Genomic DNA, 15,684 nt, shown 5'->3' with positions numbered 1-15,684 from the left:
TTACAGATTACAACGGGTAAGGTTCAGGTTAATTTTGCAACAAAGATAGCCAGAGCTCATTTTTAATGAGTTACAAATAAGTTAACTTATTTTGGTTAGAGATGGTGGTTGCTCACGCAGTATGCACTAGATGTTACTAGTTTACACCAGCTTAAAAATTGAGCAGACACATTAATAGAAGAAAAACCTATGAGGAGTTACCAGAAACACCATTCTGGCACAGGATGTCTCTGAATTGCAAATTGTTAAAGGCTGGAAGAGAATCCTAGAGAAGCCTTACTATGCATTTGACCAATTTTTATACTTTTTCCAAGGGCATTCACTGTTGAAACTTTCAGAGACCAGTTCTTTGGTTAGCAAGACCTTTTGTCTGATACAGTACATCTCTTTTTAAGTGTAACTGCTACTCTTAAATTTGTTATATATGCTTAAGGATATGTATTCTTAAAAATTTATAATATATGCTTAGAAACGTTCTTAAAAACTTTACTTTTTGTACTTCATTGTAGATTTCATTGTAACCTGGAAAGCTAATGGAGAAAATAGTCCTCTAACACGTTAGAGACAAGAAGGTGATTGGGAATAGCTGGCTTTGATTTACAAACAGGAAATGAGGCTTTATTAACCTGATGGTCTTCTCCAGCTAGCTTGGTGGGTGAGGTAGAGCAGTAGATGTTGTTTGTCTCAGCTTTAGTAAGGCTTTTGACATTATATCTGATAACATTCCACAAACAAGCTGAGAAAGGATGTGTTAAGTGCACAGTGAGGGGGGTTGAAAACCCAGAGGGGTTATGATTAGTGGCACATGGTCCAGCTGGAGGCAAAACACTAATGCTCCTTAGGGTTTTATGGTGGGGCCAGCACTGTTTAACACCTTTATTAACAACCTGTACGACAAGGCAGAGTGCACCCTATGCAAATTTGCAGTTGATACAAAACCGGACGGAGTGGCTGAAATACTGGATGGTTCTGTCCAGAGGGATCTGGACAGGCTGGAGAAATGAGCCAAGAGGAACCTCGAGAAGTTCAACAAGAGCAACCTACATCCTTCTCCTGTGAGAAGAAATTCTCCAGAATTTCAGCTGCATATTTTGACAGAAAAGTGAGTCATGAATATCAAAATATATTCCTGGATGTAGTTTTCAAGTATGTCTGTTCTACATATAGGAGCTATCACCATAAACACCGAGGCACAAAAGTATTATTTACAAATACTTCAGTAATACCACAACTGTTTTCTGATGTGGTTTTTTTATTATAGTCTGTAGCCCCAAGGCAGCTTCCCAAGATCCTGTAGGACATTCCAGGTATGAATTTGGAGTTAAATGCAGGACTAGGAGGTAAGGACCTTTATCCCCTAAACAGAGAGCTTGTCTAGCTGTGGTCACCAGTTCCAGAGACCATGCAAAGATCGCAAATGCACAGCAATAAGGACAGCAAGATGTTTTCACACAGAACCTCACAGGAAAAAAGAGTATTCAATCAGTATGAAAATTTTTCCAATAAAAAACTTGCCTTGTTATCCAGGCAATGTGATCTGCATGGCAAAACAGAGCTGTTAAAATTAATCTGAAAAGTTTAAGCAAATAGACTTTTTCTTTCTGAAGCATGGTGTGTATGTCACCACACTAGCAAGACCCTTATGAAGAGCTGCAGAAATGGTTGGGAAGATAGATTCTATCCTGATCCAATGTTATTTTAAAAAGAATTACCCATAGAAATTTTTATGCATTTTTTCCTTGTCTTTTTTTTTTTACCAAGTTTGTAATTAATTTGTTTTCTTTTTAATTGAAATGTTCTTACTGGCTTCCATTATTTGTCAGCATCACTGGCTGTGTCATTAGAGATCTCAAAGAAGTGCTTTTTACAGCTTGTGTTCCCAGTGCTGGCACTACAGCAGCAAAACACAGTGGTTTTTTAAACAGTTGTTGCTCTCTATTGCCTGCAGTTTGAAAGCTAGAAACAGAAGCACATGCTTCATCTTCCCAGAAAATAAATAATATTTTAGGAGATGGTCTTAATTATTTTTTCAGTGATAGTCCTGTTGTTCCACACAGCATCAGGTGTTACCAGCTACGCTGCTAGGGTGTTCCAAATATAAGCATGTAATTTTCAATTAAAGTATAAGGCCTAGGTCTTTATGCCCTCATTTCTTCCATTTCTTTTAGTATAGGTATCTTTCAAAGTAAAAAAAGGATAAAGAAAATGGCCTGAAGATGCCCAGAAGTCAGTTTAAGTAACTCTAAAATCATATTATTGTTGCTACTGCCCTTCTTCCCTTGCTTTCTCCATTCTTACTCTTCTTGCTGTTCAAATTAATGTTCTATAACAGAACACAGAGAAAATTCACTTTGTTGTTTTCCAGGATGTATTTCTTTTAATTGTTCCCCAAAATGATCACATAAATGCAGCATGAAGAATGTTACATTGCCTTTGCATCTTCACTAAATGTGCTTGTTTTACCAGATCATTTCATATATTAGAAGCTCTTTCCAGGCAAAAGATGTATAAATAGCTCATGATTTTCGAGATAAAAATCAATCTGTAGCCATCAGCAGGGATTAAGATAATTTTGCTGAGGATAAGGTAATTTGAACTTCTCTTTATAGCTTCAAAGTTGCTTTTTTCTCATGCTTATTTAATCTGATTTTTTTTCATCTAATATTTTAGTTTGCCAGCTATAAAAAATTTTGGTTTAAATTTTGTAGGCAATTAATTCTATATATTTAGATTATACAGAAAGAGGAAAATATTTATGTTTCTATAAACCCTTGCCTGCACGAGTAGCCCTTAAAAATAGTTTTGATACCTGGAAGTTACTGACAATTACTTTATGAATGCATATATAACCCAGAATTCCATTGGGCTCATGATCACTACGTTGCTGGACTTTATCACAATGTAAAACTAGCCTAGGAGATTGTTTTATAAGAGCCTCCCAACGTTTCACAGCGTCAGTGTTGCCCTCCGAGCGGCCCTGCTCTCGCTGCCCGCCCCGCTGCCCCGCCCCGCTGCCGAGGCCGCTCCGGCTGCCCGGGCTCCGCTGGTTCCGGGACCGGGCACGATGGCTCCGCAAGGGGAAGCGGCGGCTGAGGAGCTCGTGTTCTATGTGAATGGGAGGAAGGTAAGTATTGCCCGGAAAGAGCGTGGAGAAAGAGGGGCTGCAGTACCAGAAGGAACCTTGAAGGGTGTGGGCACAGATTTGGCTTCCTCAGACTTCTTCATGGGAGTATAACTGAATCATCACACGAGCCTCCAGAATAGCCATGGTTTCATCCCATTTTGGCTACTTCTCCTGTGTTTGGGGGAAAAAAACGCGTCAGAGTGAAACACTTTCAGCTGGTTATCAATTTTGGCTGGTAAGCAGTCTATTTTTTTCATTTATATGTCTGGTTTCTCATCTTTGATGGTATCAGATTTTCAGAGGCACAACTGAAAGTCAACAAGACTCTGGTGCCAAAACATGGACTGTTGACCATAAAGATAATATTACAAGGACTGGTTGTTGATCCAAAACAACTATAAGGGATTAGCTGATTCTAAGCAACAGAATAAGAAATGCTTTACTTGATCAAGAATGCAGATGTTCCTGTTGCTCTGTTGTCAGATGATTACAGCAAGTAAAAGTTCTTACAAATAAAGCTAGAAAAGAAATTGTTGCTGCTGACAGCCTTAAAAGATCATTGCAGTGCGTTGAAGTGCCAGGGAGACTCTAAAATCTGCAAATTATTAGTTCTTTATGCTGTCGCTATTGTAGCAAAGTTCTGATGCACTTTTATTTCTACTGTGGCCAAAGGTCAGTTCCCTCAATGTAGCCTTTCACTGAGCAACAGTTATTTTTAGTAGTTGCAAGATGCCCTGACACTTCTTTTCTGGAAACCTGTCTGCCTGAGAAGGAATTTCCAGAAGCAGCCCAAACTCTCCTGCGGTGTTTGGCAATTAGTTTAGTTCTATGAGAGGGAACCAGAGAATGATTCTATTCTGGCTTTGTGGGAATGTAGTCTGTGCACTGCATTTTGAAAAGCCTTGGTTTCTTATTCAAACCTTGTTTTTAATTTCTTACTGCAGATAATAGAGAAAAATGCTGATCCTGAAGAAATGCTACTGTCTTATCTGCGAAAGAGGCGTATCCTTTTCTTGTCTGTTCCCTAAAGTCACTCATGTGAAAGCCTTATTCCAGCAAAATTCTCATAAATTTTAATTCAAGGTTTAATTACCAGGTTAAAGTAGTTGTGATTCCCCTAAGATAAACCAACCATATTAAATAATGTCTCTTTCTTAATCCAAATACTGTTCATTTGAGCTACTGTACTTCTAGCCTAGTTTCCTAAACACACAAAATTATGCCATCAGGCATGATGGGTATGTGTTTATCTGTGTTCCTCCTCTCCCCTCGTAAAGAAGCCTAAAAACCTTGTGAGCAGTATACATAAAGCTTGACAGAATAGAAGTCTCCAAGTTTTGTGATAGTCTCTCTCCTAGGAAAAGACAGACATTGTGATGAGACCCTGAGTCTGATGGGATTTTGAGGGGGAGAAAGGCATCTTCCTTTTTGGTGGCTTTGGAATATTAAATTATCTGTTTGTTGATTCACAGTTTCACATTGGCCACTGTTCCAGATTCACAGAAATGAGCACTTCTCTCAGAAGTGTGATCTTTCAAATGAGATGCAAGGTTAATATCCTTACTATAAATGGGCTTTCTGGGAAAAACTGGGATATGGATTTTCAGTGGTCCAGCTATATTTCAGGTATATAGCTGGTTTGCCCATTACATGTTACTTCCTCTCATATTTTCACTTGGAAAACTATTTTTCACTTCCTTTTTCTGTCCCAACTTACTCCTCTTCCAAAATAAGTCCAAATCAAGTTTTCTGTTTTCTTGAGGACAGGATTTTGGTCACATCATTCCTTAACTTCAATCTTATTTTCATTCAAAATTTCAATGCAACATAGAAAGGAGTCTGATGCATGTGCTATGTTACCAAACTAATTTTAAGTTCCTTAGAGGTTTAGGAAAAAAGGTGACCCCAAGTCTTTGAGCAGCATAAAGACCAGAATGGAACCAGATAATTGTTTTTCCCTAATAAGAGCATTTTCAGTCCGTCTTACAGGAACTAAGTATGGCTGTGGAGGAGGTGGATGTGGTGCCTGCACAGTGATGATATCAACTTATGAGCCAACTTCAAAGAAGATACGGTATCCTTAACAGAAAATGTTGAAAACTACACAGAATTTTATGATTGTAGCTACTATTTCCAGATATGAAACTGTAAAAAGACTTGTAAAATATGTACTTAATAGTAAAAAAAATCTAAAGTAAGGGTCAGTGTAATTCAAGAGAATGCTGTAAAAATACTATTGATTCAGGTATATTGTAAATTTGCTGAAGTATCATACTCAAATGCTGGATTGGCTTGTAAATTCTGACAGCTCCTGCAAGACGGTTTTGGGAGGCATTAATTTAAGACCTTTGTATTGGCCATTGGAATGTGGCTCCTACCTGCAGCTCTGTATCATGGTTTAGCTCCAGCTGATATCTGAGCACCACAAAGCCACACACTCATTCCCCCTGGCAGGATGGGGGGGACAATCAGAAAGGTGAACGTGAGAAAACTCATGGGTTGAGATGAAGACAGTTTAATAGATAAAACAAAAGCCGCTCATACAAGCAAAACAAAGTAAGTAATTCACTCACAACTGCCCATCAGCAGGCAGGTGTCCAGCCATCTGCAGGACAGCAGGGCTCTATCACATGTAGCAGTTACTTGACAAGACAAACACCATCGCTCCAAACATCCCCCCCTTCCCCCAGCTCTGTATGCTGAGCATGAGGCCCTATGGTATGGAATATCCCTTTGGTCAGTTTGACACAGCTGTCCTGGCTGTGTGCCGCCCAACTTTTTGTGCCCTTCAGCCCCCTCGCTGGTGGGGCAGAGTGAGGGGCAGAAAAGACTCTGACTCAGTGAAAGCCCTGCTCAGCAGTAACTAAACATCCCTGTGTTATCAGCACTAATCAAAAACAAATCAGCACAAATCAAAAACACAGCTTCGTGCTGACTACTTTGAAGAAAATGAACTCTGTCCCAGCACAAACCAGCGCACTAGTTGTCATATGACTGGTAGGAAGATATGGCTGGCAGAAGTTTGAGTCTTATCAGCCCTTCAGTACTGAACTTTCTCCCTTATATCACACTCACAAAAAGAAGGACTTTAAAACCCAGAACCCAAGTTTAATTAAGCTAAAAATGGAATAAATTACTTTTAAATTGAGAAAACTCCAATCAAATTGTTAAATTGTTACAGGTCATTGTCAACTGAACTGTTTATTAGGTGAGGGGGAAAATGTTCCAATTGTTCTTTTAAACAGCTGCATTACATTAGAATGCAATGCAAATAAAAAAGTTCTAAATTACCAAAAGTGTTGAGATTAAAAGAGTCAGAATGACTCTTGAAAAGAAACACTTCAGCTGTATTAGAAAAACAAAGAATTTTATTTTAATGATTAAAAGCTTTGAAGAATTTTCATTTTGGCATGTTGTTGCTATTTAGTATGATATTTATTTTACATCATAATTTCCTTTGGATGAGAAATTTGATTATAAATTTGCAGCAGTAATGCTTTACTTCCTTCAAATGACTACACCAATCCTCTCTTCCCCATCTTCCTCCTCCAAGATACAGTTGACAGGTTGCTTGTGGGCAGGGGAAACAAGAGGGCAATTAGAAAAGACTGAAGGATTGAGGAAGATTTAAATTCTATGGAACTGTCCTCATAGATATGTTTTTTAATACTGAGGACATGAGACACAGGTAGCAAGTGATCCCTTCCCATTCCAAGTGATGAAATTTTGACTGACTGAAAAATAATTTTCACACATTTATTATAATAAAATAACATTCATGTTCTTGATTCTCCTTTATGTTCCGAAGACACTATTCAGCCAATGCATGTTTGCTTCCCATTTGCTCCTTGTATGGTGCAGCAGTGACTACAGTGGAAGGTGTTGGAAGTACAAAAACGAGGATTCATCCGGTTCAGGTGAGAGTAGAGTATCACTGTGTAAGAGGATTGCTGATTTCTTTTTTGTGTGGACTGGCTTTAGTGGCAGTGCTTTTAGGGCATGGGAATTTCATATCATGGTTATTTTCCTGCTAAATGGTAATAGAGGACAACATGGGTTTCTGATGGTTGATGGATCAAGGCTTATGATATATGGTAGACCTTGCTTTAGTACTGACAGTGTGATCAAGTAGTTGGTATATAAGGATTGTTGGAATGGATCAGACTTGTGCTCTGTTTGGGCTAATTGCACATCTTGGACAATGCCCCTTTAGCTGCTGTTTTAGTATAAATGCAAAAAAGACAGAAGTCCACTGAAAGTTAGTTAGCTTCCTTAGTAAGATGTGCCTGGGCATCACACCCAAAATAATTGCTCTTATTTGATATTGCTTTAAGTGTTTTACTTAAAAAGTCTGATTTAATGTGAAGACAAGATTTGCCATGGCATCTCCCATTTAAGAGAGAATTCATTGGAGTGGAGATGAATGCTGGAAGGAGTGCTGTTTGTGATATTTCATTTCAGGAAAGACTTGCCAAGTGCCATGGCTCCCAGTGTGGTTTCTGCACGCCTGGAATGGTGATGTCCATATACACTTTGCTAAGAAACCACCCAGAACCAACTTCAGAGCAGATGATTGCAGCTCTGGCTGGTAAATATTGCCACTTTTCAGTGTGCAGGTGTTTCTCTGAAGGATTTTTTTTCAGATACTCTGTGTATGTGAGTATCTGCCTGTGTGAGTACATATGCATGCATGGATAGATGTACTCTGTACAAATTGTGCTTCTCAGCAGAGTTGCTGCTGGATGCAGTCCTTGTATTCCCTGTTATTCTTTTCTCCTGGAAAATGAAGCACGAAGTTGTAGACTGTTTCAGAGACAGGAGTTCAAAACATCCCCATATGTGTCTTTTGAAGTGCTTTATAAAAAGGTTCATATAAAGACCCGATATTATGAAGCCACATGCTTTAGAGAAAAGCTTTTTCTGACTGATTTTCTTTTTTCAGGGAACTTGTGCCGCTGTACTGGATATAGGCCAATCCTAGATGCCTGTAAAACCTTCTGTAAGGTAAGAAGTAGCAATGATAGGATTACTAGATTGGGCCCATTAATGTATATGTGTATACAAACCATCAAGATTTTCCTTAAGATCATCGCTTTTCTCTGTTAAGAGATGTAGGTCTGAGTGGGTGGCCTAACCCGTGATTAATATTGATTAACACAAATGTACAGGGTTTACTGTGGGTTAGTACTGGCATGAATAAAAGCAGAATTTGGATCCACATTCTTAGTAATTTGTCATGTAATGCAACATGTCATAAACCTACAGAGAAAGACATGGGAGTGAACATTTTGTAAAGGAAATAATACGGACTATCTACATGTGCTCTCACGAAATAACTGCATTTCACATAGTATGAATTATTTTGTATTAAGGACTTCAATATCTGATGATTTTAAATTATTTTTTAATATCACTTCTTTAACACATAATCCTTCTAATTTGGCTTGGTATTAAGCTTCATCTAGAACTTTATTGAAATATAGAGTCACTCTTATCAGCTTTAACTCATTGCCATTCTAGGCAATATTTCACTAATGGGATATTCCTATTTTAGGAATCTGTTTGTTGTCAAATGAAAGCAAATGGAAAATGTTGCTTGGATCAGGAAGAAGATTTGTTTGACAAGGAAGAGAAGGTAAGGTTTTAAGTATTTCACCTATCCCATTTAAATATAAAACTTAGAACATTGCATAGCTTTTTTTTCTTGTAATTAAAGTAAATGTAGTATATTCTGCCATTTTTGTCCACCACCTTACATAATATTATTTGATAAATGAGAGATTTTATTATGACTCACAAAAACTTTTGAGTATTTGTACGTATGTATTTTGTGCATACACTTGGAGTATTTCGTATGTATGTGTTTTTTATGTGGAGGCAATGACATACCAGATAATTGGTGTAAGGTAGTTTGGATCTCCAGAGCTGAGACTTGAGCAGCGTTTCGGGTTCAGTACTTCCTATTAATAGTCTGAGCTCTACTCACACAGAGTGAGTATTACATTATGCAAGAAATCAGGGCATATATGAAATTTTCTTAAATCAATGATCAGTGATGGTCTGAGTGTAAGCACTGATCTCTTAGGAATCTGACTGCTGACTTGAGTTTGAAGAGCTGATATACTCTAGAAAACCAGATTGTGATTTTATGTGAAATCTCTTTTCCATACAAATATTTCACTTTTTTCTCAATTTTCTTTCAATAATATCTGATCTACTTCTTTCAGTTGTGAGTCCTTTAGACTGGCATGAAACTAGTTTCTTATAGTAGGGCTACTGGAAGCCTGTATTTAGTCCTTCAGTTGCTTACCTCTGCACTGTCATTTGTGTTAGTAGTAAAATCTAAGAAACTGTTATGAACACTTCCTTCATCTCAACAGCTCCAAATGATGCGTGGGAATATAACAACAAATCTGAATAATAATGGAATTACTAGTTTTCTAGTGATTTACAGTCAGTGCCTCATGGTTTGGTTTTGGTTGGTTTTGTTGTTGTATGAAATTAATGATGAGAGAAAATTTTTGGTCTTTGCTTGTCTTCTTTCTTTGTAAGGTTTCCACCAGCCTGTTTTCAACAGATGAATTCCAGCCCATAGATCCCACCCAGGAGCTTATATTTCCTCCAGAACTAATGGTAACTTCTGCTGCTTGTAGACTACTCTTTACCTCCATTCAGAATTAATTCTTAAGTCCTGCTTAGCAGTAATTCATCAGAAGAAATGTCAAAACATTTTAATGTCAATCCAAAATTACACTCTTTTTTTCAGTAAGCTTATTGAATATTCACATACCAAAAAAAAAAACATTGGGAAAATGAAGTTACAGTTAGGTGTTAAGTGAGAATACAAAGAAGTAACCTAAACTGGGTTTTCAGTGCAGCACCTGAAGATATAAATGCTTTGCAGCAAAATGAATTGCAAACACTTTTTAACATTGGGTAAACAACACTTTTTCCCCATTTTGTGACTAAATAGTTTTGTTAGTCTTTCCTGTCAAAATGTCAGCCTCAGCCACCCAGATCAGGGAGTGTTTATCCCCAGTGATTAAGGTATACCAAAGATATAAACAGATGGAATGGAAAGTGTTAGGATTCCCTTATTGACAGCAGTATTTGCCTAGAAAAAATGAAAACTGTTTGCTCTACATTATTGTCAATCTAGAGATTCAAAGCCAAACTCTCTGTATCTAGCTGGCTGCTATGGAGAAAGGTTCATAATTGTAAGACAGGGGTTCTTGACTGTGTGTTTGTATCACTACTAGTTCATGGGCTATTTCCAAGTGATCCATGAACAGTGGTAGCACAGCCAGAGACACTTAAATGCATGTATAATCCAGAAAGGGATGCTCCTGCCAGTGTCACTGGTGACTCTAGCCAGCTAAGGAGGTAAACACCTCCTTTAGGATTTTTTATCACTTTTCGAACAGTTTTAGCAAGTGCAAGATCTATGCCTACATCTTTTGCTTGGGGATTATTTATTATCAGTCTTGTTTAGCCTTTTGGAATTACTTGAAGACATTTTACCCACACAGTCTAGAATTTCACCACTATGCAAAGAGCCAGCGTAACATTTCTGTCCTATTTTTGTCCAATTTGAAAGGCTTAAGTAGAACTGCCACTGTTTAAGAACACACTGGACTTTCCAGTCCAGTGTCTGTTAGATCTCATACCTGTCTGTATGTCTAAATATTTCAATCTGTTGTATTTCCCCATCAGAGAATGGCTGAAAATCAACCAAAAAGAACTCTACTTTTTCATGGGGAGCGAGTGACATGGATCTCTCCTGTAAGCTTGGATGAATTACTGGATCTGAAAGCTGCTCACCCCAAAGCACCTCTTGTGGTTGGGAACACCGGTGTGGGTATGCATACAAGCAGAATGGCTCCTGTTGCTGTAATTCCAGTGTGCATGGAAGGAGTGGAGCTACATTTGTCATTCTTTTGACATCTTCATCCTTAAGTTCGCACTCCACTAAGTTGGAATTGTCATTATGGAAAATGGCTCTTCTCTAAGTATATTCCTATCTTGCAGGACCTGAGATGAAATTTAGAGGAGTGTTCCATCCAGTTCTTATTGCTCCTGCAAGGATCCCAGATCTGAATGTGGTGAAATGCACAGATGATGGTCAGTAGACTTAACTTTATTCAGACATAGGAAATTTCTTTGCAGTAAGGAATGCTGCTCCATTCCGTAGTGCTGAGGGTGTGAAGGGCTTTGTAACTCAGTCCTAACCATGCTTGGTTCTGTGGCCACCATCCCAGTGCATGATTTGTCTTCATGATGCAGTGCAGTGCTGACCAGCAACATTACCTTGGGCCTTAGTGCAAAGGTGATTATTCTGGTAATACTGGTTCTGGTGCTAAGTCATGCAATATTTACCTTGTGATCTCTGTACCATGCTCTGCTGAATAGCAGAGAGAGACCCATACAGAACCACAGAGAGACTTAGCACATGGCATGCTTGTTTATATTAGAAAAAAGGCTATGATTAAACTGGCATAGCTAATATGTATTAAGTAATCTAGTTCTCAATCATAACAGCAGGTGATTATTGCAGATTAAAAAAATTCTTTACCTCATTTTATATGTTTAAGATTGGCATGGGTTTTTTCTTAGTTAGACTAGGTTTTAGTGTTTAAATAAATTTTAGTGAAATTAGAAATGACAACTAGAAATAGGTTTAAATTTACCACAGTAGTCTAAATTAATTAAATATAAATTACTGCCAAAATTTTAAGGGAAGTCATATCCTATATCTAATGAAATTACTCGCTATATGCCTGAACCCACTTTTTTATAAGTGGTAAACTGTATTTGACAGTTTTGTCATTGCATTTAGAATATCTTTTTTAGTTCAATCATCCAATTCTATTCAAAAACTAGGGTTTTTTTAGCTGAAAAGGAGCTGGGAATTGAAAAGAAGCTGGGAGAATGCTTAATGCTTTTTTAAAGTCTATAAATAAAAACCTAGGTATGAGAAGGTGAGACTTACTAGTTTTGAAACAATAGATATGCAGTTTAGTTTGCCAGCCAGAAATAGTATTCCCTTTCTTTAATCAGATTTAAATGCAAAACATGTTTTGATTAAATCTTTGTTTTAAATACACAAAATTTAATATTGCTTTGCTTGATTAAAAGTAATGTAAGTTATAGATATTTTTATTTATACTTTGATTGAATTCCAGTGTTCATTAAAAACATGAATATATTACATAAATAATTATTTTGAACAGAAAGGAACTGTTTGACTTTTAAAAAAACCCCATATTCTTGCAAAAAAATTGACAACTCCTCAAATAAATGCATACAAGATGTCTTTCTAGTGGGAAAAAGAATACTATATTCGTTGTTAGGGCTGTTTGATTTTTTTGTTGCCAGTGTTACCTACCCATACCTTAGGAGAAGAACTAGAATGTACCTATGCAAAGCAAGATCAAATTATGATGAAAATTGTGTTTAAAAATAGGAAGAGTCTGTTGAAAGGATTTTGAAGCTGATGAAGAAGAGGTGAGCTACTAGCTCAGTTTCATCACTTCTAGAGATTTTACCCTCAGTCTCCTGAAATGAAAGGTCACAGTCCTTTAATATGCAAAGACCCCTCTCCTTTTATCTACCTGTATTCCACATGAGCAGCCCCAGCTCTACAGTCTTTACATAGTTTAAAACCCAGGGGATAAAGCAATGCACACCTTACATTTTCATAATCTTTTGGTTACAGGGCTAACTCTGGGAGCTGCCTGCAGCCTCTCTCTAGTGAAAGACATCTTGACAAATGCCATCTCAGAGCTCCCTGAAGAGAAGACAAAGGTTTTCTGTGCTGTCTTGCAGCAATTAAGAACTCTGGGTGGAGAACAGATACGAAACGTTGCTGTATGTTGTGCATTCCTTGCAATAATTTGAAAAAATTGTAGCAAATATGTCCTGACCACATGTAAAACTTGCATTTTTAGTTTTGATTTTGCTGTGAATTTTCTATCAATACCTCTTTTTTGAACTTTCAATATGTATAAACTTATATATAATCTGCACATTATGTTGTTGCTTAACATAAAAACATGAAGGTGATAGAGAAAGGTGGCATAAATCTCTTTTTTTTTTTTCAAGTCATTAGGTGGAAACATCATAAGTAGAAAATCAACCTCAGACTTGAATCCTGTTCTGGCAGCCAGCAACTGCATGCTCAATCTGGCTTCAAGAGGTAGGAGGAGATAGCCTGTCTCTGTAGTAGTGCCAGAGGTACAGGATCCTATTGTATGGGGGGAAGGGAAATAAGAACAGGTGAGAGTTTAAGGAACCCTTTTCCCACTCCTATACAAGATCTGCAAGAGAAGCAATTTGCAAACAAAGAACATGTTAAATATTCCCATGTCAAGGGTAAGCATTCAGACCAACCAGATCACATGTACTTCTGTGGGCAGTGAATTACTGTAAACACTCATAAAACCTTCCAATCTGAGTAGCTGTGTACCATCTTCTCACCTCCCTGTTAGGTTTTTTTTCTTTAATTGTTGCTTTGCCCTGGTTTAAAATCATCCTCTGACCCTGAGAAGATTCTGGCTTTTCATTCCTCAAAAGTACTTACTTCTGATACAGGAACCCCCCCATGCAGCACCTTTGTCCATGCCTGTTTCCTCGGTTTCCTTCCATCTCTGTGTATATATTCCCCTTTTCCTGCTTCTTTTCTTGTGCACTACCTTTGGAAAGTTGATGAAATTACTGGTAAACACGAGCTATCTGGTGGCTTGGAATTGCATGCTCTCCTAGGTGGCTTATGTCCTTTTTGTCCTAGATCCAGACAGAGTGAATCTTGCCATTTCAGAACATGTAATTCTCCATCTAATACCCTGAAGGACATGCTCTTTAAGGATTGTTTCTGAGACACAATTTCTTAGAACAGATACACAAAAACTTCTGCTGTTTGATTTCCATGACTTCTTCCTGCATGTTTTGTCACTGAGAAAAATAATACTTGTCAGAATATCATTCTGACAAGTGAAAGTACAAACGTTTTTATCTTCTTACTCAGCAATTCTAATGATGTACCTACTTATTTGAGTGATGGATAGGATAACTGACTGATATCTCTTTCTGTTAACCTGGCAGAACTTGGCTGCTGGGAGAGGTTTTTATGCATTTTCACAGGTTTTTAACATCGTTCTCTACCAATGATAGTCAGTGAAACACAGGAAAAGTGGATTGCCAAGAAAAGGAGATTGCAAAAGCACTGTTAGTTGTTAGTATTTAACTTAAATCACAGTGTAAGAGAAAATGCACCGTCTGAGATCCTGGCAGGGTCACAGGTGGGATTGGACGGTAATCTTCATGTATGTAAACAAGTCTACTCTGGATTGAATTGCAAAGGCAGAAATCCAATGCTACTGTTCTTAACAGTGTTACTTTTCAGATTCATGCTCCAGCAAAATAAAATTCCCTTAGCGAAGATTTGCTGTCACACCAGTTATATTTGAGGAATGCAATTTTAATGCTAAATGATATTCTAGGATGAACAGGTTATAGTGTCATCATCAAGCATAACATGAGGAACATGAAGAAAATAATACTGTAAATCAGCCAATCGTGAAGTATCATGTTTGTTGAATGTGAGGGGAGTATTGCAAAATGTGAACCTTTTAAAAAAGACACAGAGGATTATCTCATTACAGAAAGTTTTGGGATAGGTCAGGGTTATTGCATGATAAATAGTGTCTACTACTAAGAAATCCTTTATTTAAAATTGCATTAGACCCCTTATGTAGCATGTGAAAAGTACAGAAGACACAGAAGATGAATAAAAAGTATATTTTTACTTCATCAGCCAAACACCCATGGTTAAGTTCCACACTGTTGAGTCATCGTGGATTTCCATCTGTACAATGTTCAGGCCTCTGTGTTCTTGCAGAACAGCAATGCTACTTGACAGTTGTGATACTGGTACAGTTCCAGTCCTACCAACAAAGCTCCTTGAGCCAATGGAGCTTGTTTAATTATTAGAATCAATTATATGTGTTAAAATATTGCATTTCTGAAAGGCCTGCTAGCTTAACTGTGGAGTGATACTGGCAAACCTGATGTAGCATAGATGAAGTTTAAGTGTTCAAAGGGCTCTTACAGTCTTAGGTTCCTTGCAGAATTTCGTTCTCTTCCCTTCTGAAAATTTTAACTTTAATAGTATATATCATAGAATAACAAATATAGCCAATTTCAGAATGAACTACAAAAAGAGAAAGGAAAAAGCAACAGCATTTATTCATTTCTGGACTTGTAGAAATGTTCAGAATCTCAGGGGAAAGAAAAAACCAACAAACAAAAAAAGAAATAAACCCAAAACCTAAACAACAAAAAGATCAACCTCCTGATATTTTTTCACTTTTGCAGCAGTTCTTTCTTGCTCAGTTTTCTTCCTCATTCTTTATGTTTTAGAATGAAAGATAGTGACAACAGCAGCTGCAGAGATTTGGAACAGATTAACAGGAGTGGGGATGGGATCATTGGCAGTACTGGAAGGGAGGATTATGGAATTGGGATTGACCTCTGGGCACTTTTTTAGGAATCTGGTGTTATAA

At 37.6% G+C, this 15,684-nt stretch overlaps 1 protein-coding gene across 3 annotated transcripts in view; it reads left to right on the top strand.

Annotated features, from left to right (window-relative positions):
* The first annotated feature begins 2,933 nt into the window (after positions 1-2,933).
* The window catches only part of AOX1 (aldehyde oxidase 1), a 41,138-nt gene continuing 28,387 nt past the window's right edge, over positions 2,934-15,684 (top strand). The window contains exons 1-12 of one of the 3 annotated variants that reach the window (XM_051787056.1): positions 2,934-3,124; positions 4,069-4,126; positions 5,102-5,198; positions 6,933-7,041; positions 7,586-7,712; positions 8,067-8,128; positions 8,679-8,759; positions 9,677-9,757; positions 10,838-10,982; positions 11,153-11,245; positions 12,840-12,991; positions 13,226-13,319. In XM_051787056.1, coding sequence (XP_051643016.1) covers positions 3,065-3,124; positions 4,069-4,126; positions 5,102-5,198; positions 6,933-7,041; positions 7,586-7,712; positions 8,067-8,128; positions 8,679-8,759; positions 9,677-9,757; positions 10,838-10,982; positions 11,153-11,245; positions 12,840-12,991; positions 13,226-13,319 — 1,159 coding nt within the window. In that variant the 5' untranslated portion in view covers positions 2,934-3,064. Of the gene's footprint in view, positions 3,125-3,251; positions 3,360-4,068; positions 4,127-5,101; positions 5,199-6,932; positions 7,042-7,585; positions 7,713-8,066; positions 8,129-8,678; positions 8,760-9,676; positions 9,758-10,837; positions 10,983-11,152; positions 11,246-12,839; positions 12,992-13,225; positions 13,320-15,684 lie in introns of those variants that run through there. The other 2 variants (XM_051787055.1, XM_051787054.1) reach the window with 2 other exon arrangements.

Source organism: Manacus candei, unplaced genomic scaffold (assembly GCF_025592945.1).
Source record: "Manacus candei isolate 608988 ecotype Guabito, Panama unplaced genomic scaffold, ASM2559294v1 h1tg000023l, whole genome shotgun sequence".
NCBI classification, from domain to species: Eukaryota; Metazoa; Chordata; class Aves; order Passeriformes; family Pipridae; genus Manacus; species Manacus candei.
Note: the sequence above shows the minus strand (reverse complement) of the source record. Positions and strands in the feature narration are given on the sequence as shown.